This window comes from Candoia aspera, chromosome 6, assembly GCF_035149785.1.
Source record: "Candoia aspera isolate rCanAsp1 chromosome 6, rCanAsp1.hap2, whole genome shotgun sequence".
Lineage (NCBI taxonomy): Eukaryota > Metazoa > Chordata > Lepidosauria > Squamata > Boidae > Candoia > Candoia aspera.
The window spans coordinates 38738983-38762969 of record NC_086158.1 but is presented as its reverse complement, the minus strand read 5'-3'; the positions used below and the strand labels follow the sequence as shown (position 1 = coordinate 38762969).

At 37.9% G+C, this 23987-nt stretch overlaps 2 protein-coding genes across 5 annotated transcripts in view; both read right to left on the bottom strand.

Moving 5' to 3' along the window:
* ING5 (inhibitor of growth family member 5) overlaps nt 1-23987 on the bottom strand; it is a 39550-nt gene that overhangs the window by 4954 nt on the left and 10609 nt on the right. For 3 of the 4 annotated variants that reach the window (XM_063306784.1, XM_063306783.1, XM_063306785.1), the window contains 3 exons: nt 22113-22248; nt 21344-21405; nt 17969-19201 (listed from right to left, as the gene is read on the bottom strand). In XM_063306784.1, the coding sequence (XP_063162854.1) occupies nt 19162-19201; nt 21344-21405; nt 22113-22248 (238 nt within the window). In that variant the 3' untranslated portion in view covers nt 17969-19161. Of the gene's footprint in view, nt 1-17968; nt 19202-21343; nt 21406-22112; nt 22249-23987 lie in introns of those variants that run through there. The other variant, XR_010068181.1, reaches the window with a different exon arrangement.
* Nucleotides 1483-14248, bottom strand: D2HGDH (D-2-hydroxyglutarate dehydrogenase). Its single transcript, XM_063306778.1, has 10 exons — nt 14153-14248; nt 12721-13127; nt 12239-12296; nt 10863-11002; nt 10063-10256; nt 9630-9798; nt 8244-8387; nt 5235-5377; nt 3473-3638; nt 1483-2525 (listed from the first exon to the last, which is right to left on the bottom strand). The coding sequence occupies exons 2-10, from the start codon at nt 13118-13120 to the stop codon at nt 2263-2265; spliced, it is 1677 nt and encodes a 558-aa protein (XP_063162848.1). The 5' UTR covers nt 13121-13127; nt 14153-14248; the 3' UTR covers nt 1483-2262.

Below are 23987 nucleotides of genomic sequence, written 5' to 3'. Positions count from 1 at the left end.
TAATATTTTCTGCTTATCTTGGTTTCCTAGGCTACACAACCCTAGGAAATATACAGAAATATTTTCTTAATATTTCCATTTTTGGTATTCCAGTCTCCAATTACAAACAGCACATTTTGATTGCAGGTTTTGTTGATTTCAAAACATGAAAACATTATACCAATTTATTGTTTTTGGGTCAAATTTAATGCTACAGATAACCAGTTTTGTGAAAGGTGTAAAACTTGTGATGAAAGAAAATCTTGATTATGTTCATGCTAATCTTATTGGAAAAATAAAACACTTTTATGATTATATCAAGCAAAATAATCTAAATAAAGGACATTTATGCCATTAGGATCTATATCCAATTATCATCAAAGATAAAATTCATCTGGCTTTCCCAAATACAGATGCACTGTTGCAGCTTTTTTTGGGTCTAATGATATGAAACTGTCCAGAAGGAAGGTAATTTTACAATATTTTCAGTTAAAGGTCTTTTTGCTCTTCCATTTGGATTTGTTTTACCTTCAAGCAAATTCATAGTGCTGACCCAATCTGAAAGTTATCCTCAAAATGTGCAGGGATGGTAATGGGGATGAGGATTTTCTAAAATAATGGGCCTGTATGGGGGCAGGGGGAGGGGGAGAGAATTAAGTCCTACCATATGCAGAAGGATAGTCTTAACCCAGATGAGAGTTTGTGCTTATTTCAGCAGTTAGAAGAAAGGGAGGGCAGCTATGCCTTATCTTTTTAAAATATCATGCACTTTGCTTGCCTATCTACATTGACAAATCATCAGTTATTTCAAGAGCAGCTGATACTATCACAGGGTTACCATATCTGGGCTGAAAAAAATCAGATAACCACTAAATAGTAGCAAAGAGTTTTCAGTATCTCTTTGCTAGCTCCTCATGATCATCTGGATTTATGCAGCCTAGATATAGTAGCACTACACTACCCATCATTTGTACCTAAAATACACCATTGACTGACTGTCAGTAGCTACATTTAACCCACCATTTGCATTGGTTTTAGCAGCAGCAGCTACAAGGAGGTTCAAAGGACACCTCCCCCATGTCTTAAATGTAAGGGAGCCACATTATAGGCTTGTCCCACATCTCCATCAATAAACCAAAAGGCTATATATCTACTGACTGTTTATACCCTGTAGACATGCTGATGAATTCCCAACGCTTCCCCCATACAAGTATAAGCCTATATGACTGTTGACATCTCTAATAATGAAAGGCCCATTTTCTGATGCCAAATAGATAACCCGATAGGTGTGTGAATGTCAGAAGATCAATGGCAAAGCTAACCTCTAGAAATTCATATCCCTTCACGTTTGTTTAGTGCAGAAAAGTATTTGTCTGGAAATTCTCTTAAAAAGCCTCTCTACTTCTAAAAAAGATTAATCTTCAGCACTGAAATCTCCAACTTGAGTCCCTTGTTACAAGTTTGTTTTGGATGGTTCAGAGATAAGCAAGCCCCAAGTAGGAATATGTTTCATCTTTGCAGGGTTTTATTTATTGTTTAACACATACACTAGTTCCATTAACATAAACTCCTGGGTTCTATGCCTATGCTTAATGTATTCTACTAACCAGGCACTGGGTTTTTCCTGTTAGCTATTGCCTTATTTACAGAGTCCTTATAAAAACTGCCTGAAGCTTTGCGTACTGAATCAAACTATTCCAACACAAGGAAGAAGTTATCACATAGATGTTCCTGATGTCCTCCTGCAAATGAGCATTCATACTGGATCATCTTACAAAGTGCAGTTACCAAACACTGTGGACAATAGCTAAATTTTATTTAATTTGTATAGCATTTATGCCGTAAGAAACCACGTTACACTTTAGGGGTGGATGACTCAGACCTTCCGAATGCTATTGGACTACATTATCCCTGACCTCCCTGTATCACAGTTGAGGCAGGTTAGAGTTGTGGTGCAACTGAAGGTTACAGTTCCCTACTCTGATTTGTTTTCAAGAACAAACCTTGAGGACAAGAAGAGAGGTGAATCTTGGAGATACTGTAAGTTCCCTAAAAAATAGTGTTCCTAAAGCTGCAAATGTTTTCATTCAGATCGGAGAATAAAGCTGCGGTAGATAATACTGGAAAGTGTATCCAGTTCAATTATTTTATCATTCCTTCTCTAGAAAAATAGCCAATGTCAGTCAGTTTCCAGATCTGGCTTCAGAATATATTTATATAGCTAGATAAAAAGACCTGATATACCATACTTCAAGAAACAGATTATCTCCTTCAGAAGTATTATCATACAGCCTTTGACGGTATTGTCTTATAAGGATTTAAAATTCCTTTAGGATCTAACATAACCTTGAACTGCTGCATGAGAAGGACTGCCTCTTTTGGCTTACTATAGTGGATATACTGCTTTTTCTTGAAACCAAGGCCATGCTCTGCACTGATGCTTCCATGATATTGTGAAATCCACTCATACACATATGGCTCAATGGCATCCAGTAGAGAATGACTATAGGACTCTGCTGTGACATTCAGGTGCAAGTTTCCATCTCCTGTCAAAGCAAACCAGAATTGAGAATTGGTTTTAAAAGAGAAAGGAGACAACATAGTCATTTCTTAGCTGTAATATGCAATAGTATTTTTATTAATCTGGAGCTATATAAGGCACCAATTTCCATACTCCACTGCAGTTATATATGCAGTTAACTGGAGATGCTAGAAGTGGTAAGCCAACACATCCTGAGGGCACTAAATTGGAAAAGTGTATTTTAAATATGGAATCATACCAGCTTTCCATGGTTCATGTCTTTATCTTTGAACAAAAAAGGACCAAAATATATAACTATCGTGTTCTTTAAAGACAAATACAGAGGCATACTAATTTCTTGACAGCAGGGCACAGCTGCGTTTTAATCTTCGTGCATATCGTGCATATAATTGACCTCTTTCAGTGATCATGCCAGATCCCTGTCCCTATACTGTATGGTATAAAGCCTGGCCCTCTCTCCCTTTCAAAAATGCTTCCTATAAACTGTTAGAACAACTTTGTCCAATCTGTGCCTTCCATAACCTTAGTTCATGGGTCAGGAAACAGTGGGCCATACTCATGTTGAGCAATAGTCTCTTTTTGAAATTTCATGCCTAAAGAACTCATGTGATTTCAGCATTCCCAGAGAAGATCACCCAAATATTACAAGACCTGGCAATGGATAATAAATCTGGGCCAACAACACTTCCCCTCCAAATATGCATCCTTAGAGCAATTCTGTCAGGTCAGCAAATATTATTTCTGTGCTGCAGATGCCTCACCACGCACCGACATACCAACTAGATTGAGATAGAAAACTATTAGTTTAAAATTATCTAGCAATTTAAAGCTGAAGTGAGATTTGAATCAATGGTTTCCAAAACTGCAACACAATCAGCTATTTTGCTGTAATAATTCAAAATCCAAATCATTCACAATTAAGGAAGTTTTTATCAGCATATTGGAACTCACCTAGATGACCATAGCCAACCACATTCTTAGCAGCTGTACTCAGTCGTACTCTCATGTCAGTCACAAGATCATAGAGTTTTTCCACAGGAAGTGAAATGTCATATTTATAAACAACTCCATCACATGTCAGGGCTTCTGTGATCCGTTCCCGTAAAGCCCATAATGCCTGTAGTTGACCAAATATATTGTTGGGAGGAAACAATGCAACCTTGGCATTCTTAAAGAATATATGATTGGCCAAATTTATAGGTTTAACTTTTGTCCCTATGTTGTTTTCATTTCTGAATGTTGTATTATTTTTATTGGTTTGTTCCACTGTATCCTGCTTTAGCTGACTTTTAATGAAAACCAGGTTAAAAACTGTTATAAAGAACATACAATAACTTACACATTATATTCATTTAAATGTGCCCATTGAGCAGCAATGCTTGCAGAGGACATCAGCACAGCAGGACATTGGGCACAAAAGGCCTCTTGTATAAACCAGTGGTAGAGGCACATTTGGAATTGGATAGCATCATCTGTACACTCTCCCAACATGGGGCATACCTTCTGTAGAGAAAGGCAATTACCTATTCACAAAATGGGTACCATGCCACATGTGGCCTGGCCCCAAAAGCCTAATTTACTAAAAGGCAATCTGATGAAATAGCTCCCATCCCCTTTAGACCCCAGAATGCACTCTGCCAACTCAGGTTATCTTTGTCTTTGTCTTTTTTTTTGAGCTGTGGGTACATTTCCCAATAAAGCATTAAAATGTAGCCCCCCAACCATTTTTTAAAATTGTCTAAGGGTATATATGAGACTGATAAGGGGCCCAGAGGCATTCTTGTATAAAAGATTAGGCTAGAAGCAAGGTTGGGGCAACTTTAAACCTGGAGACTGCACTATGATCTTCTGTCTTGCCTGAGGGCTTCAGGGGTGATGGCCAATGACACTGAGTCTTCAAAATGCAAAACATGTCTATTTTAGACTCACCCATTCTGTGGGGTTCAAGGACTGCAGATGCGTACTGGTGGTCCCACATGGCCCACAGATTGTCTAGCCTTGTGTTAGAGGCTGATGCTTTGCTTTGTAGCAGATCAGTTTTCATTTTTTTAATTAAAATAAACTTTTAAAAAATGGGAGGAGCAGGGAAATTGGCTATGGCCAAGAAAGATGACACCATGGTACCAATCCCTAATTTTATTTTGTTTTGTTTTATCTAATGTCAAGGCTGTCTGACTTCTTGACCACACTAGGTGGCTTACAGGTAAAAGAAAAACAATACATATTTTAAAAGATCATGGCCAACCAGAAGAACAAACACACAACCTAAACCAAAGAAAACTGAACTGACCAACTCTATCCCAAGGCCTGGAAGAACAGCCAGGTTTTTAATAGTTTTCAAAACATCGTAAGAATGGGAGCCACACAAACCTCTGGGGAGAGAGCATTCCAGAGGGCAAGCTCTGCAACAGAGTAGCCACGTTCCTGAGTCTCATAAGATGACACTCTTTGAGCGATGGGCCCAGAGTCCACCTACCCTGCTTGATTGTACTGGACAGACAGAAACATTTGGAGATAAGCAGTCCCTCAGATAATCCAGATTGCTCTCTGAGACACTTACTCTAACTGAGCTTTAGTGTTTTCTTTGAACCTAGCACTCTGATCACTTACCAAAACTACATGGCCGTTAGTTGCACATCCAGTTAATATATGTTTCAGATTTAAATTGTGTTTGAATCCAAACCAAACACATCGGTAAGAAAGAGGAAATTACCTTTATCTTTTTATCTTCTGAGGCCAGAGTTCCATCTACCAACAAATCTGAGCCCATTACATGTTCCAGGAAGTGGCTAAGTTTTTCCTCATCATGAGTAGAATTGGAGCCTGAAGTCTCAATTAAGACATAAAAAGGGCTTTCTAGGTTTACAAAAAGCAGAATTAGAAAGTCATACAGTTTCAAATCATAGATATACATATACTGAAGCTCTCAGTTATTACATGTAAAAATCAAGCTGTATTTCCCGGGATTATGGAAATGGAATCATGTAAGAGTTGCCCCCCCCATCAAAAAAAAAAGTCTTGCTGTGCTGCCTCATCGTGGCAGGGCTGGGGGTATTCCTGGGTAGGATGAGCAAAGAATGTCAGGAATGTATGCCAAGAGTATATACTCCCAGCAGGGTCACCCAAGGTGTGAAGGTCATCCTAGTTGCCCAGCTAAAGCAAGCAGGCACCTATATTGAGCAATGGTGATATAGGAAGATGCTGGAGCCAGATAATCACTTTAGTGACAATGGCAAAGGCATCAATTCATTCTGTGCAGGAGAAGGCAATGGTAAACCACTTCTGTATTTTTATCAAGAAAACCACATGGATAGAAAAAATAAAATGATTGACAGTATAGTGCCAGATGATGGGCCTCTCAGGTCAGATGGCACTCAACATGCTACTGAGGAAGAGCTGAGGATCTTTTGGAGTACTAATGGTGTTTATGATGCGGCTAGATTAAAGCCTTCGGGACATCTAGTTCCTGATGTTGCCATACAGGCAAAGAAAATCCAAAACTGCAAAAATAGAATTACAGTAGTAACATAGAACGTAAGAAGCTTGAACATAGGAAATCTCAACACAGTGAAAGATGAAATGAAACGACTACAAATTGACATCTTAGGCATCAGAGAATTGAGATGGACTGGGATCGGACACTTTCAGTCAGAAGATCACGCTGTTTATTACTCAGGACATGAAAAACAAAGAAGAAATGTGTTGCTTTTATAGTTAGGAAGAGTACAGCAAGAAAAGTACTTGGCTAGAATGCAATCAATGACTGAATAATATCAATTAGACTTCGTGGACAACCCTTTAATATGACAATCATTCAAGTTTATGCTCCAACCACAGATGCAGAAGAGGAGGTTGATGACTTCTATGATCAAGTTCAATTCAAAACTGACAGAACATGCAAGCAAGATGTGCTGCTTGTGATTGGTGACTGGAATGCCAAAGTTGGAAACATGAAAGAGGAAAATATAGTTGGATTGTATGACTTAGGAAACCAAAACGGAGCAGGAGACCAGCTTATCAATTCCTGCCATCCAATGATTTCTTCATAGCTAACACTGTCTTCAAACAACCAAAATGATGCCTCTGTACATGGACACCAACATATGGAGTACATAGAAATCAATTTGACTACATTATTGCTAAAAGGAGGTGGAGGAGGAGCTCAATTATAGCATCAAAGACATGGCCAGGTGCTGACTGTGGAACAGATCACAAACTGCTCATGTGCAAGCTCCAAATTAAGCTAAACAAGAAGAACAAAGCCAGTCAGTTTCCATGATATGATCTTGAACATATACCCACCATTTTCAAGAAGAACATCAGGAATTGCTTTGACGTCCTGAACCTCATTGATAGGGAACCAGAGGAATTATGGAATGAACTTAAAGTTGTTAAGTATTAATGTGAAAAGAGACTGCCAAAAATGGAGAAAGAGAAGAAAGCAAACTGGATTCAAAACAAACTGGAAATTGCCAAGAAGAGAAGTCAAAGCCAAGAAAGACAAAAATCTTAGAAAAGAACTTAACAAAGAGTTTCAAAGAGCTGTTAGAAAATAAGCAGTATTACAACAACATCTGTAAAGACATTGAAGATGGAAACAAACATGGAAAAACAAGGAAAGTCGTCCAAAAGATCTCTGAACTCAGAAGGAGGTTCCAACCTTTAATCAGTATGCTAAAGGATACCAATGGACAGATAATAACTGATTCAAAGGAAATCGAAAGAAGAAGGAAGGAGTATACTGAAATACTACACATTACTGTAGAGATGTCAACATCCAAGATAACTTAGAAGATATTCCTTACTAACAAGAACCTCTAGTACTAGAAGATGAAGTTAGATCAGCACGCCAGTCATTACCAAGTCGGAAAGCTACAGGAACTGATGGAATACCCACTGAAATATGGCAAGCAACAGAAGAAAAATCAGTCAAGATTCTAACCAAGCTATGCCAGCAAATTTGGAGAATGACACAGTGGCCAACCAACTGGAAGAGGTCAATCTACATTCCACTACCAAAAAAAAACAGGATTTAACAGAGTATGCAAACTATCATACAATATCCTTAATTTCACAAGCTAGCAAAATAATGCTTAGGATCATCCAACACAGATTACAGTGACCCGTATCTTTTATGCCAAGATCATGAACAATGACAAATAGAATCCTCATGTTAGGATTTGGATTTGGAGAATTTCTGGCCCCAGTTAACAGAATGAAGAGGACAGTCCAGAAATCAGCAAGAGTGGAACATCACATTTTAAAATCATGTAAAATAATATATGGAAGCATCTAAAGAGAGATGCTTTTAATACATTCATTTGTCCAAAATCTAGTATTATTTAACTGCATTCGCATCAATGATTCCTCAAAGATTATAAACACTCTCCTAAATCCCTTACTGTTCTACATTAACTTAAACTATACATTAAGGAAAATGGCAGAAAAATCACTTATGGTATGATAAATTCAAGTTTTTCTAAAATCATAGAAAAGATGTAATAAGGGTTTTAAAAAAAATATACAGATCACAATATCCATCACCATGTAACTATGAGCAAAAATGTATTCAAGACCTAAATTAACGTAGGTAACAGGGCAGCAAACTAAGAAGCACCAACGAAGCTAGCCCATTTAAAGTCAGCCACCAGATTATTTCAATGGAAATAAATATGCATAAATAGAACTAGTAATGGAAATCCATTTGTGGAGCAGCTGGTACCTGCTACTGGATTGGTCAGTTTCAGATGTCTCTCTACCAACTTCATGCATTCATTGTCCATGAACTCATAGGCAGACAGAATCTCTCCCAGCATACCCTTGCAGATTGTGAAGGTTCTCAGGACCTGAGAGAAACTTGGGCAACCTTTAAGGTAAAAGCAAAAATCACAGAAAATAAATAAGTACAAAAACAAAATAAAAAATGATAGGGGAAGTACTGGAACTTTTCGTATCTATTCTTTCTTTTTTTTTAAATGTGTAATTGCTACCTTCATCCAGTGTAGACTCCAAGATAAACAAAAGAGAATGAAACTCATATAAGTCATTGCTACAAAACTAAAATAGGCAATAAAAACTTAATTGTTCTAATTTAGAGGACACATGAAGGACAGAGATTGGTAGATTCTTTGCTTGACCCCCCTCCAATCAAATATTACCAACTGAAGGGAAAACATCCACCCCTCACCTTAATATGATGAGACAGGAGGAACTGAATTCTGACATTTGCTCTATTTATGCCCAAGTGTTTTGTAAGGGTGTGTTCAAAGTCAACATGACTATCTGCTGATATGTGCTGTTCCAGAAAAGTACTAGACCTGTGTTCCCAAACAATAGCTGACAGGTGTGGGAAGAGACACACAGTGAAGCAGCAGAGCAAGATCTTCTCTCTTTCTGGCTTCATCATGCAATGCCCCTGCCCTTCCACTTGTCAGCTGCTGTTCAAGCTGATCCAGGTCTCTGAACCAGGAATGGCTTGGAGATTTGTCAGGTACAGGGTGAGAGCCTGGTTTTAAAGACTCACCCATTGCCCAAAACAGAAAGGTCCCAGAAGACAGTAACTAGGTAAAACCTATGTCAGGAGGAGGAAAACATTACTTCAACACCAGTGTAGCTAAGAACAACTTAAGGCTGCCCCAGATGTGGAGTGGGAATAAGGTGAAGGCAACTCATAAAGGCACAGCAGAAAAAAAGAAGTAGCCAGGCGTGGTTTTGTTATAGTTAGGTACAAGTGAGGAATTGGTTTGTTTCATTCCACATCAAAGCTGTGATTTGCCACTGACATTTTAAGGTGACATCTATAAACTAGACAAGGTTTGTGATAATTCTATTTCACATTCAGTTATTATTTCAGTGATGCCCTGATTTATCCCATCTGTATGTGGCTTCCCTGCCAACAGTAAAAAGCAATCTGCTAGTGGTATAAATTATTTTCTCGGTTCTCATCCCCCATTATTAACCCTGGTGATCACATCAAATGGTTACAAAAGCTAAATGTAAGAAAGTTGCCTTGATGAACTGTAACTGGTGCCTCAGGTGCACTCTTCCTGTATAACCCTTGGAGGCACAAATAGTACACCTAAAAACAGGGGACAGGAATGACTCCCACCAAGAAATGCCAGATTCACAGCATTTGGTTTCCGTGGACAAAGGATGGACACAGCCGTGACAATCCCCAGAGTCCCCTCTGAGCCAATGAAAAGCTGCTTCAAGTCATAGCCAGTATTGTCTTTCCGCAGAGATGCCAAACAGTTCAGGACAGAGCCATCCGCCAGCACCTGAAAGAGGACAAACTTTGGTCCACCCTTAATGAATTTGCTTTATTTCAAGCAAAGCAAGCTAGAGTAATAAAATGTTCTATTTTAAATTTTGTTTATGATGGTTACACAGGCTGACCTGAGTAAGCAGTATATGCTCAGCTGCATTCTTGTTTTTTTTAAAAAGGAACAGCACTGTAGTACTACCTTTGAAACAGAATAAGGGGAACGATATAGAATAATTTTTAAAAAAAACAGGAAGCAGCTTTTTGAATTTCAACTTACCACTTCTAATCCAAGAACTGTCCCTCGAAGAGACCCATACCTCAGGAGGCGCAAGCCCCCTGCATTTGTAGCTACATTTCCTCCAATGTGGCAACTGCCCTTGGCTCCAAGGTCAAGAGGCATGACAAAATCTATTGGCTCCAAATATTGGTTGAGGTTTTCTAAAATGCAGCCAGCCTGGCAAATCAGGATTCCTGGAGTATAAGTATCAAGTTACAATATGTCAGATAAAGGTACTTTTCTTTTTTAATGGAACAGTTTCCTCCAAATTCAGTCATAAAACAAACTAGCTGGATTTGCTGGATACGATTAACCAGAACAATCAAAGACCTAGCAGCTGCATTTGCACAACTGGCTAAGCTCAATTAATTTTAACCAGGCCCAGTTGCTGGTCATTTAACATGCTGCCCAAACCCAGTGTCTGGGTATTTATGGCTCAATATATTGTGCAAAACAAGAAATGAATTAAAATTAAAGGTATTATATGAACTCAATTGGATCACTTTGAATCAGTTACTGTCTCTCCAACTAGCCTTCCTTGCAGTGGTAAGGGGACTCTCGTGTGCAGGATCCTTCCTCAGACCAGGGAGCACACTTGGTTTTTAAGGGCATGGTAGAGGACACAGATTTTTAAATAGCTTTCTCCCTCTCCTATACTTAGACTTTTTTCTTCTGTTGTTATAGGGGTGAAGGGGGGAGAGAACAATTTTATCAGGTTTTGAGATCTAGGAACTTCTTCCCTGAAAGGACATTTCCACCAAGCTACCAGCCTTGCCCCTCAGACCTTAGCAACAGTTTACCAGAAACATTGTCAAAACTGATGATCTGGTTCATAAGTGCTGTAGAAAGAATGATCTCATCAAAGACAGGAACACTGCCACCAACGAGGCCAGTATTGCCCCCCTGAGGATTCACAGCCAAGTTCTTCTCATTGCAGTATCTGAAAAGGAACACATTCTTGTCTATTGTATGCCTTTAAAAATGCTGTGTCCATGGGATGGATTATTTTAGGTCTCCCCAGGTCAAGTCAGAGTAAACTTTGTGGTTTCTAGTCAGCAAGTCAGTATGATTCCTGTATTAACATGGGGATGGGCGGAGGTGGGGGTTTATCCAAGATTCAGGAAATGACTGTCAGCTGTTTGGTACACATTTAGTTTATACTGCTTCTTCAAATGGGTATGTATTTGCACATATGGATGTGCAAGTATGTCCTAGGAGAGTTTGCATCTGTTTGCTAGGAGAACTGACATGCAAAGCTCTCTTTGATTATAGATGCTTCCTGACTGAAGGCTCCTCCTTCTTCCAGTCAAAAGATGCCAAGCAGCTATTCCAACGTTTTCCCACTTTTGGTGGAAAGGTTACAGTAATAAGAAAAAGATAGAAGTGATGGGAAAATCTGGAAAGATTATGAACAGTCAACAGTATTTGAATCTTCCATAAAAATCAGTTGTTCAAGGGAGGGTGACTAAACAAATAAAAGTGATGTCTGGAAGCAACCTAGGGTAGAAAAATCTACCTACCTGCAAGCTGAATTTTGACAGCATTTTAAACCTCTTCTAAGGTTAATGTCTTTTCAAAAGCACAAGGCTGGTATGGAGTATGCCCTGAGGATTTCTTAGTGTTTTTCTCAGTTTCTCTTTTTTGAGTAAGATTGAGTCAGCTGAAAAGTATAGAGAATTGTTCTGTGTTTCCACATGATACTAATTACTTGTTCATCAATGAGGAGACTATCAGAAGACCCAGAAGAGAAAAAATATTGTAATTCTTTACTTACTGTATGTAGTAATTACAAGCTTTCTTCTATACTCCTAAACATCAATTCTTTTATTCAGTATTGAAGTCCAAGACCAAGCTTGTATGAGCAGTTTCTCCTATTTAATGCACCTTAAATCCTTAGTATTAACTGCTCTTTACCTGCTCCAGACCTTATAGTGATAGGACTGTTAGGAAAAAGGATGAGAGCGAGAGAGAGATGGAAGACTCTTCTTCAAAAACTACAAATCTAACTCCTGAAGCACTCAGTCTTCCGAAATGTAACAGGACGTAGCCCACTTTGCTTCATTATATACTCCTGTTCTTCAAATGTGTTTGAACAATAGAGAAATAAGGCATGTTCTTCTGAACAACAAAATTTCTAACACTGTGCACTATGTTCAAAGAAACACGTTTACATTACTTGAGAATCTGAGATACTTCCACTGTTGTCCGTGGCTTTAGCAGTACTGTACTGCAGCCTGCAATGGAAATAAGATGAGAGGATTCTATTACAAGCATTACTGAGGTTTTTTTTCAAAAAAAAAAAAAGTTCAATTACCCTACCCATTCATGGGCGGGAGTGGATGGGGGAGAGGGGAGTTCAGCGTTATTGTTGTTAATTTTTAACTCTCCCATGTTTTCCTATCACTTCTTATTTCTTAGCAGCAAAAAAAAAGGGGTGGGTGGGAGAAAAAACACAGGCTAGCTACACAATGCAATTTACTGTAGCTGGTAGTACTGAAAGATCCACTATGGATAACCTGCAATTCCCCCCCTCCCCCAAAATGCCAGATTTATCTCTAAAATAATGCTTTGAAAGGAAGACTCGTCCTATGTTGTTTACAGAATTGTTTTATCAGGATGGCAGCCACAGCAATGTAGAGTTGTGATAAAATAATTTACCTCTGACAGACTTCAGCCAGTCCACATTGAAAGGCTTGAGCTCCTCTGCATCAGTGATGACCCTCCCAGGCAAAAGGTGCTCAAAGAAAATTAAATCAGAGTCAGAAATATGGGCAAAGGGCAGCCTCTCTACCCCATACCGTTCTCCGGTGAGCATCACTTCCTGGAGGTGAAGCTGGCTGGTGTGCAGACTTCTCTTGGCTATGTTGCTGAGGCTACATTGGAGAGATGGCATGGGCACAAGGTTCTTCGATGGTTCTGCGGCTTTCTTCTTGATTCTAGATTGAGCGACAGCCCTAGTCCACACACTCAAGGTTTTTCTCTGGCATCTGATAGCCAACCTGGGTACGGTCCAAATGTATTGAAATGGACAATGCCAGACAAGGCTGGAAATAGCCATAATCAACCTGAAATGCAAAAATAACCAGATTGATTCCCTTCTTCCAAAAAGCTCACATTACATTTTTCATTTTTTAAAAAATGAAGGCCATTTAAAATGCTTAGGAAGTCATAGTAATGGGTAGAATAACATAATACAGCAATTTGCTAAGCTGCCCTAAGGGGCCAGGAACTAAAGATCAATCACAACTGACTTCATCAGTCCTCTTTATTTCTACATTGTTATGTGGGAGAAAATACATTTTCAGTATAGCGTAAATGCATTAACTTTGCAAGCTAAGTGATGTGGATAACTTCCTGGGATCCCATACATGGAGGGCTCCCATCCAAAATACAGTTCAGTATTTGAAATGAAGTTTAGTATACAAGAAATTAATATGAAAACTCCTTTTACAAACAAAGCATGCACAAACAGCAAATATCCCCAGAAATGGGCATGGAAGTCTGGCTGTTAGGGTACAAGCTAAGCACGGAAGAGGCTAAATCAGATAAGCCTTCTAAGACTCATTTTGCCTATCTTCAAATTATTTCATCACTTCGTTTAAGACAGTAGTTAAATGGTGTTTCCCAGTCTTGACAATTTCCAGATATATTAACTTCAGCTCCCAGAGTTCCCCTCTTAGCCCGGTCAGTGTTGCTGAGAATTCTGCTAGCTGGAGTCCAGAGAACTGGAACATTAACGTTTGGCTTGAACGTCAGTTTTTTTTTTAACCCTCTTGCCTGCTAACTGGAAAATTTCAAAAATTGCACGCTATTTTGTGACCTTGAACTGGCTTGCAACCTAATTTTTGATTCTTCTTACGGCTGACAGGACTCAAATAGGAAAGGGAACAGAACGAGAGGGAGAAGCAGAGCTCAATGCTCCTTGTTTTTCGAGCTGCTGGGAAAATTATACCGGACGTTTAGGAATTGCAGGCTCCGGAAGAGAATTCTGACCGAGGGCAGCAAGGTGGTAGGGAAAGCGCCCAAGGGTGTCGCCAGGCGGGAGATTCCTCGGTGCGCCCTCGCAGGCAGCCGCCGTTCCCATACTCACTTTTGCACCAGACCAGGGCCGACCTTTCCCTCTCGGGCAGATCGAGGCGGTGTCTTGTTCGCTCCTCCCCATCTTTTCCGACTAAAGCAGCGACACGCCACGTGGGCGCAGCTTAAAGACTCGTCGCCGGAGCTAGGTTGAGGCGATCAGGCGCAGATCTTGGCGGTGATTCTGCTTCTGATCTCACCCCCCCCCCGCTCAGCGCTGTAACTCTACAGTATCTTTCAATTTCAGATTATTCACTCCGCGAATTAAAAACAGAAGCCTCTCAGTTTATCTGGTCGCAGCCTAACGCCTCTCAGGGCTGCCAAAGAGGCGACAGAAAAACAATCGTAGGGCATTTTAAAGATTAACGAATGTTAAAGCGTAATTTATTTTTGGTAACAGAAGTTGACACGGCACTGTTAACCCTCTGCAGAGGGTTAAAATAGCGGGTGCTTCTGGAAGGAGCCTGAAAGTGAATCCGCCTTGCCCCTCCCGTTCGGCTTTTGCTCACAATAGAAGGGGGGGGGGAGAGAAAATTGCGTTCAACTTGCCACCCAGCCACGCTTAAAAATGTAACTGGCAAGTCAATAGATAACATCAATTGTCATTCCCAATCCAGCATCAGGAACTAAGAAGAGAGGTTGAAAAGTGAAAGTGTGTTTTTCAACCTTGGCAACTTGGAGATGTGTGGACTTCAACTCCCAGAATTCCCCAGCCGGCGCTGCTTCACTGGGTTGGCGATGGAAATTCCAGTCCCAATTAGGGTTGTTAAGTGAGGACTACCTGTATTCGTATGTAGTCAATGCTACTGGCACTGCTAAGGCTCCTGAAAATGAATTATCCTAGCAAGTCTCCAAGGGTCAAACTATTCTGGACCCATGGGTCATATCTAATGGATAGAAGAGCTAATTCCAACCTATTGTCACTATGCTGTTATCTTTAAAATTAATTTAAATTATGAGAGGTAAGTTGAAGGTGCTTATCAACATAAACATTTGGAACCTTAACATGCAAAAGTAGAGATTTGTCATCAGGGTCTCACTTGGCATTAAAATCTCCAACTAAAATCAAAGCCAAATTTAGAAATATAAAGGTTCAATGGAGGATTACAAAATCCTCTAAAAGACCCCAAGGAAGCATTGATCTGATAAATCATCCAATGCAAGGGGACTGATCACTAGAATGCAAAGGGCTGAATTTTACTCTATAGTAATAGCCAGTGAACTAAATATTGGGATGGGAACATCTGCTTGAAGTGTGGATGAATTCAAAGTGGTTATGCCCTCAAATGTACAACTACCCTTTAAGCTAGAGATCTGGAGCAATGAGAATGGGATGGAACTGGCCAAAATCACTGACTCTTCTCTCAAGGTTTCCTGTAAGATTATGTTAAGCAGTGGTGAAAGTGGGTTAATTCCATCTGGAGTATCAGACAATTAAATTCCAGATTAGGTGTAAAGCATAAAAGGGAAATGCAAAATCCTTCAAAGGGCTCCTGGGATGGAACTTGAAATAAAACACAACTGAGTTTTCTTCCCCAAAAGTTTAAAGCATGAATTAAAACTCAGATATATACAGTATAGATTTTGTTTGCAAAACAAATTCACTTCTAGCTTGTACATTATCTCAGAAACAAACAAAACATGTAATTTATATATTTGTTCTCAAAAATACTTTATTTATCATAATATACCTAATATATCTATAACATGATCAAAAATACATTTCACATTTTAATAAAAAGATTTATTATATTATCTTCATTTACAAAGGAAACATAAACCTAAAGCTCTGACCATAAAATTTAGGCTGTGACATTTATTAATGAGAAACGATGGGGAAAAAGATAACATCTATGATTTCTTTTTGAAAAATGGAGTTGTTCTTTATTTTTTAAAACTTGTATTCCGCTCCTCACATTCAAGTTTCAATAATGAAACAGGATACAGTCAACATTCAGAAGAATACTTTCTCGAAAGACAAGAATCAAGGTGACAAGTTCAAAATCAATATGGATTTTAAAACTTCAAAAATGAACTGGTTGCTATCAATGCAATGCCTTCTTTCAAAATAAACATGTTGACATGGGACAGTTGCTCAGTTCAATACTGTTCTTCAGAAATTGGATGGTGAAACATATTTTACACACACACACACACTCATACTAAGTACCTAATTCTTTGGGACTGAAGCATAATCTTAAATCTTGTTTATGATAAAGTTAACAATCTGATTTGCTTCAGGAGCTACACAGCAGCACTAGTTGTTGAGATCACAAAAAAAGAGCCTTTACCATCAACCGACAGTACTCTTTACTGACAGGAGAAACTTAATTTGAAAGTAATTGCTATTATAGTATAAACTAATGCTACATTCCTCTACAGTCTGGAAAGGAAGGTTAAAAGCTGTAAGCACTACTTGTTAATAACTGATTTGTGAATTTTCACAAGAACTGCTGTCAATAAGAATGCAAATCTACTATCAATGTTTTATTGGAGGCTAGAAAAACTGACTCAGCAGCTATTAAAAAAACTACGTATGGTTGCTCAAGAATCTGGTAAAATACTCAATATAATGTTTATTATGCTATAACTTGGACTGTGAAACAAGGGCATCTGACAGACCATAAAAGAAGAGTAGTAAACTGATGCATCACTATCTATGGGGGCATGATTTATTTTATAAAGGATCAGTATAGTATATCCCCAATTTCACATTTATATTTTGCTTTCTTCTATGAATTTACCATAACTTAGGGCAGGGATAGATGCAATATGGTCCTCCAGATTCTACTGATCCCTGATGTCTGTCAACTTTAATCAGCATGAACAATGTGAGGGATGATGGGAATTATCCAATATCATTAATATGGTTACAGACTGCCCATTTCTGACTTCAGGGCTCCAATGACTCCTGTTCATTTGTAGAAAGTATTATGTTTGCATTGTTTCATCTCTTTTGCAAGTAACTCAAGAAATCTGACTTGGGGTAATAGTCCATCTTCTAAAAATCCTTAAACTTGAAAACAGCAGAACATTATACAGTAATGCAACATTCTGGAAGCATATAAGGACACTATGGCATGAATACTACAAGGTGATTTCCTTTTCTCCTTAGGAAAACAATGCAATTTGCACTTTTAAAAAGCAAGTACAGCTACAGAAACCTAACGTGAAACAAAAAAATACTGTAACTGTACTTTGTACTTTGTATTACTACCTACAAAATTGTGTGTAAAAAAAATGTAAGAATTTGCATTCTTCCATAATACAAACCAAACTCTTGTAAGAGTTTTTTCTAAATGCAAACTAAAAATGTTAAATATATATATATATATATTTAAATCAATGGTTTTGCTTTTCCATATTGAAATGGGGTTCATTCTGATGCTACAGATACAATGGTGACAACTGTTCAAAGGAATGCATTGATTACTAAAATTTGACGGTATGTAAAAAATCTTTTAAGTCTGTACTTCTTCATTAATTAGCACAACTTTGTGTGCTATATACTGGCTGTTGCTTAATCACTATGGGCAATCATTTTTACATTACAACCTAAAACCAGTTGTAGCAAACTAGGGAACTGGCTATTTTCAAAAGGGTATTCCTCCCCTTTAAACTGCCTTCACTTTTTACTTTTAAAAAATTTTAAATATGCAATTTAAAAGCTGAAGATTGTATGACAGAGTCGTTGGTGAACAAGTGTATCTTTCTGTCTAGCTGAACAGAATTGTCAGGTTTATGAATTATACAAAAGCATGCAAACCCTGAACTACCGAGAGAATAGTGACAGACAGGCAACAAGAAGCACTTTCAACCTTTTTGCTGGGGGTGGGGGGATGTATGCCTATCTCCTTCCTGAGAAACTTAGAAAAGAAAATAATGCCAATATTTACACTGATTAGTAGAAATATCTCAGTGAATTCAGAACATTTCACATCAGACGAACCTCAGTATAACAGTCTATCCAACACTTTTGTGCAGTTACAGGAATTTCTCCTTTCCTAAAACTGTTACTCCCTGAAAACTAGTTTTCCTGGTCCTTTGTTTGTTAATATTCCAAAACTTATTTTAAAATATTAAATTTTATTTGTTTTGTGAGGGATTTATACTATACTGATATCACATCCATCTCTTAGTTAACTGTTGTCTTTATTAAGCAGGTATTGCTTATCAGTAGGAATGAGCATGCAATTTCAGTGAAACCAGAATGAAACCCAGAGGTGGCAGTACACAGAACAATAAGAATATGCATACAACTCCTGAATTTTAATTGTGAACTCCCCAAATCAAACACGAATTACTTCCATTCTTTTTTTTGAAATATTATTTTGCCAACTTATTTCCAAAGGGGCAAAATTGCATGTTCAAAATCAGAACCTCCTCCCTGAGCAGAATCCAATGTTGTGCAAATGGAAATTCTATCTGCAAAAGTGAACTATGTGATTCCACTCCTTATCAGTGATCATAAAAGTTTTGATATTGGATTTAAAATACTTCATAAATATTGTGCAGAGGAAAGGGATGCATCAAAAATTATGCAATCCCATCCTCCTCACACAACAGGACTCTCTTCACTCTGACCCCATTTCCCAATGCTCATTCCAAATCTCTAAATTAATTTTAGAGATTGCATTGGGAAATGGAAGAGAAAACATGCCATTCCGCCAGCAGAATGACACTGCTAGATGCTTCCCAAAGTGACTTCATTTTTGATAACCAAACTTCACATGAAAGGCCACAAGCAATCCTTACAACAGGGTTCAGTATATTAGCAGAAATTCCAGTGCAGACCTACTCTTAAGTACTTCATATCATTGATTACAGTGCCAAAGAAGTATACTTGTAACCCAATTAATAATCACTAATGAATTTCCTCTATATCCCACTTTTATCATTAGGATGGCTAAAGAGAGCATCTGGCTTCTGTTTTGTATCAGGCCAAGCAAGGTGGGTTGGTGATGAAGACAAAATATTGCAACATATGAATATATTAAACTTCTTTCATACTGTACATCATTTCTACTTCTTCTTCTTCTCCTGCACACAGCGAGGACAATACCTAAGAAAAGAAAAGCATTATATTTAGCTCAGTACAGTTCTTTAAAACCACTCACATTTGGCTGGTTTGTGAATGGATTACCCTGAAGACCCTTGGAGGTAACCTGTCTCCTATTAATACAGTTGCAGACATACTCACTTCCCCTATTTTTCATTCATTCACCTACATACATTATTCATACACATATCTCTGTGTGTTGGTTCTCTCTGCATACAGAAAGGAATTTAGGGGCATATAACATGGTCTCTTTCTCCATGAACAAATTAACCCATTCTATTGTTGTACAAGGGAGCAACTACTATTTTTTCATGCACAGAGAATAATAATTATTATTATTAATAATAATTTGGAGATTTCCTTCATTATCAGATCACTTGTTCAAAGAGCAGGGATTCAGGGAAGGAGAAGGGCTACTGTTTGTGCCTTGATGAACTAGATGACATCACCCCACTGTCTATGGCCTATCTCTAAGCTAAACAATATATAACTGAATATGCCCAAACCCACAGTCTTTAACAAGACAAAAGAGTAGTACTAAGGCACTAAGCCAGTTTGGTGTAGTGGTTAAGGCACCAGGCTAGAAACCGGGAGACTGTGAGTTCTAGTCCTGCCTTTGGCACAAAGCCCAGATAGCCAGTCACTTTCTCTCAGCCCTAGGAAGGAGGCAATGGCAAACCTCTTTAGAAATCTTACCAAAAAAACTGTAGGGACTTGTTCAGGCAGTTACCAGGAGTCAAGACTAACTCGAAGGCACAGAAAAAAAAAAGGCACTCATATAGATGGAACACAGTGGAATGTACATACAGAAAAATAAAAATACTTCCAAAGTTATCTGCAATTTTTCTTGCAGGTTTAAGCTATGCTTTATTAATGCTAGGAAATAACAACTGTAAACATTTTCTAAATTTAAATCATAAAACTTAAGAGAAAGAAAATATATGCCAGAAAAAATACTTATAGGCATATAGAAGCTGCATACTAAAGATGGAATGAGTAACATTCTTGAAGAAAAAAGCTACTTCTTTAAATTTTCTCAGTTCAACAATCAATACTTTTTAAAAGAACAGATGAATGCCCACCAATTTTCTTGCACAAGATCCCAAAGGTATATGCTACCTTGCTGCTATTCTCATTTAAGATATGTCTAACTTTTTTTTAATCTGTTCAATTGTGTCCGATTCTCAGAGACTGCCTGGACTAGTCCCTACAGTTTTCTTGGCAATGTTTTTGGAAATGGTTTGCCATTGCCTCCTTCCTAGGGCTGAGAGAGAGCAACTGGCCCAAGGTGACCCAGCTGGCATCGTGCCTAAGGCGGGACTAGAACTCACAGACTCCTGGTTTCTAGCCTGGTGCCTTAACAACTACACCAAACTGGCTCTCGTCCAACAATTAACACATATTAAAAATGTATTCACAATATGATTTAATTTAGATTTATACAAAATTAGGTCATACGCAGCTCCATGCAAATGATACTAAACAACACAGAATAATTTTGTAAGTGTCAATGTGGAATACAAGAAACCCATTTTTACAGGTGATTTACTTACACCAATGATTTTAGAGTACACATTCATGGCCTCTGTATATTAAAGTCACATTGCACAAGAATGTATGCAAACTTTCAAACATACATAAGATACGAATGTTATGTGTATGCATGTGTATCCTTCCAACTTTGATGAAAGGTAATTTGCCAATTAAAAAAGTCACTCTGCAAATTCACAGATGTATAAATCGTAGCATATTTATAAGTCTCACGGATTTCAGTGAAATTTATTTGTAAATAAAGGAACAGTAGCTTGTTCATAAAGTAATTTGCTGAATGGTATACCTTCCTAAATTCAGTGGGATATGTTTCCCAGCAGATATGCTTATAATGATTGCATCAGGTCAATTTCTCCTAAATTGGCATCTGACAGATATGTTGGGACTACAATTTCCAGCACAACCGGAGGAATGCTAAATTGAGGAAGGGTTGCCTTATATTATAAACTCAGTTATCAAGGGATAGCTGTTCCACAATAATTTAAAAAGCACTGAATCAAAACGTATCTCAGCAACAGTATTTTCAACCTTCTTGGGGCAAATAATCTGTAAAGAAAATAGGAGAACAGAAAGCAAATAATTCATAGCACTTACCATTTCCCTTTGGGTTTAGTTGTGAGATCCACACAAGCAAAGTGAAACCACTCAATTGGACACTTTATTTGGGGTTGAAAGAAAGATGAATGGCATTATTTTTTCCTTATCAGTCTTACTAGCAACATAAGATTGGCTGATCAACAAATGCTTGGTCCTTAAGTATCAAATGCAGAAATAGCTAATTTTATTACAATATTATTCTTTCTTGCAAAATGCTTATATTCTGGAATTACAGGATTTATTTAAACAGGAGCATATTAGCTGGCAATATATACATGATTTCAGAGTAGTACATATTCTGTGTGTCTGTGTGAGCTGCACAGTGTGAAATATGGAGCAATAACATGCAGTGAATTTTAATGTACAGATCTTTTCAAATAAAAAATACAGTAACTGAATTTTTCCAATGTTTTGTAACAAACAAAGTTTGCAGAAAGCTTCTATGGTGTTACTGTGGCTGTGGATTTTTGCTTTGCACCTTCCTTTTTTTCTCCTTTGAGCCTACAAATCAGGGTAATGTTAAATAGATACTGCACTGCCACTTCTTCCATATTTGCAATACAAATTCTTGCAAAATAAATTATATTTCCCAGAAGTGTACAAAATAACTCAATGTTCTGACACTCTGTAAGAACCAGGGGTGGGCTTGTGATTTTGTGAAGAATCCTATACTGGACTGGCAATTGTTTCTGGTTTAGACAGTCAATTTCAACCCATAGCACAAATGCATAGCATTTGTCATACTTAGGTTTATTTCAATACTCACATCAGGGTTGTCACAACCAATCATTTCTCCATAGGATACTTGGTGGCACAAGCAGTATGTGGGTTCATTGGGATCCACTGGCATATCCAAGACATCAGAAGGGTGAACTGACAGGATGGTATCAGCTAATTCAGATCTGTGATGATATAAATACAAGAGGCCTGAGTGAATGTCAGTGACTCTATAATTCAGAATGTTGGATTTTCTCATTAACTGTAAGGGTTCAAAAATTTAAATATTAAAAGTAGTTGTGCCTGTACCAATAAGCTCACAAGGACATTCAGAAACTATTTTTGCTTTTTGAGTAATAATGCATCAATGGAGAGGTGCATTCCAGATATGTTGTATGATTTCTCCAATTCCAAGAATTGAACAGAATGCTGATAAATATAGATTTGCAATCAAAACCAGAAGTCAGAACAAGTCTTGGCAAACTAACTTTACTGCATTTTTTAATCAAAAAACTTCCTTAACAAACTGAGAATGCTGTGGACATGCTATATAGTGATTTCAGCAAAACATCTGACAAGTATCCCATGATATTCTAATTAGCAAGCTAGTGAGGTCTGGATGGGTTGACAATTAAGTGGGCAATATGCCTTCTATTTCTCAACATTTTTATTAATGACTTGAAAGAAGAGGTGAGGAAATGCTTAACAAGCCTGCAGACAAGACAAAATAGGATAACTAATGCCTCAAAGCAGAAATAAATTTTAAAACAATATTGATAAATAAGAGAAATTAGCTGAGAATAATAGAAATTTCACAGCAGCAAATGCAAAGGACTTCAGTTACAAAACAGAAATCAAATGCACTGGTATAGGATGGGGAATATCTGGCTTGGTAAGAGTATTTGTGAAAAAGATCTCAAGATAGTAGTTGATTGCAAATTGAGTATGAGCCAGCACTGTGGCTGCAAAAAAAGACAAAAGTAACTTTAGGGTGCAACAACAGAAACAGAGTTTCCAAATCATGGGAACTAGAATTGCACTTTATTCTGTACTGCTGAAACCCCACCTTGAATACTGCATTCAGTTCTGAACACCACACTCTAAGAAAGAGTTAGAGATATTGGAATCAGTTCAAAAAGGCAATGAAAATGACCAAAGGACTGGAAAGTAAATTCCATGAAAAGAGATTGAAAGACTTTTGTATGTTTATTCTTTAGAAGAAAAGACAGAGGGCAAACAAGACAGAACTCTTCAAATCCTTGGAAGGATATCATACAGAAAGTCAAGATCTATTCTCTACCATTCCAGGACACAAAATAATTCTAGGATTCACATTTATGCCTTTGCCTCATTTATGTATGAAGAGTCTTATGTTTAAACCATATTATTAAAAACAGACCTTTTTCAAAGATGATACATATCAGAAAGACACCATTCTTGCTTATTCCTGGGTTTCTGATTAGCTTAAACATTTTTTTCTGTACTCGTTTGGTTTGTTCCCACTCATAAATTCATGTCACTTAGTAAAATTACTTGTTCCCTGGAGACCATCTATTCATTTTTTTTCCTCAAAATTTATCTCTGGGTTCTTCCGTTATCTTTACAGGAGCATAACACAGCAATCATAAACCTATGGACTCCTACTTTTATGTGCATCCACAATCACCTAGATGATGCTATTTATTTTGTGATACCTATATAGTTTCATTCATAATTACAACGTACAACTTCATTTCCTTGTAGTATCCATCAGCCCCACTGCACAAGATCAGACCACCTTCATGCAGATCTATCACATAATTATCACTGTTCTTTCATTCATTTCATTCCTTATTTCATGCTCTTCACCATTTACTCCTCATACACTCCAAACTGCAATCTTCCATATGTTGTGGTCATCATCAGATTGGCCCACAGACAATAA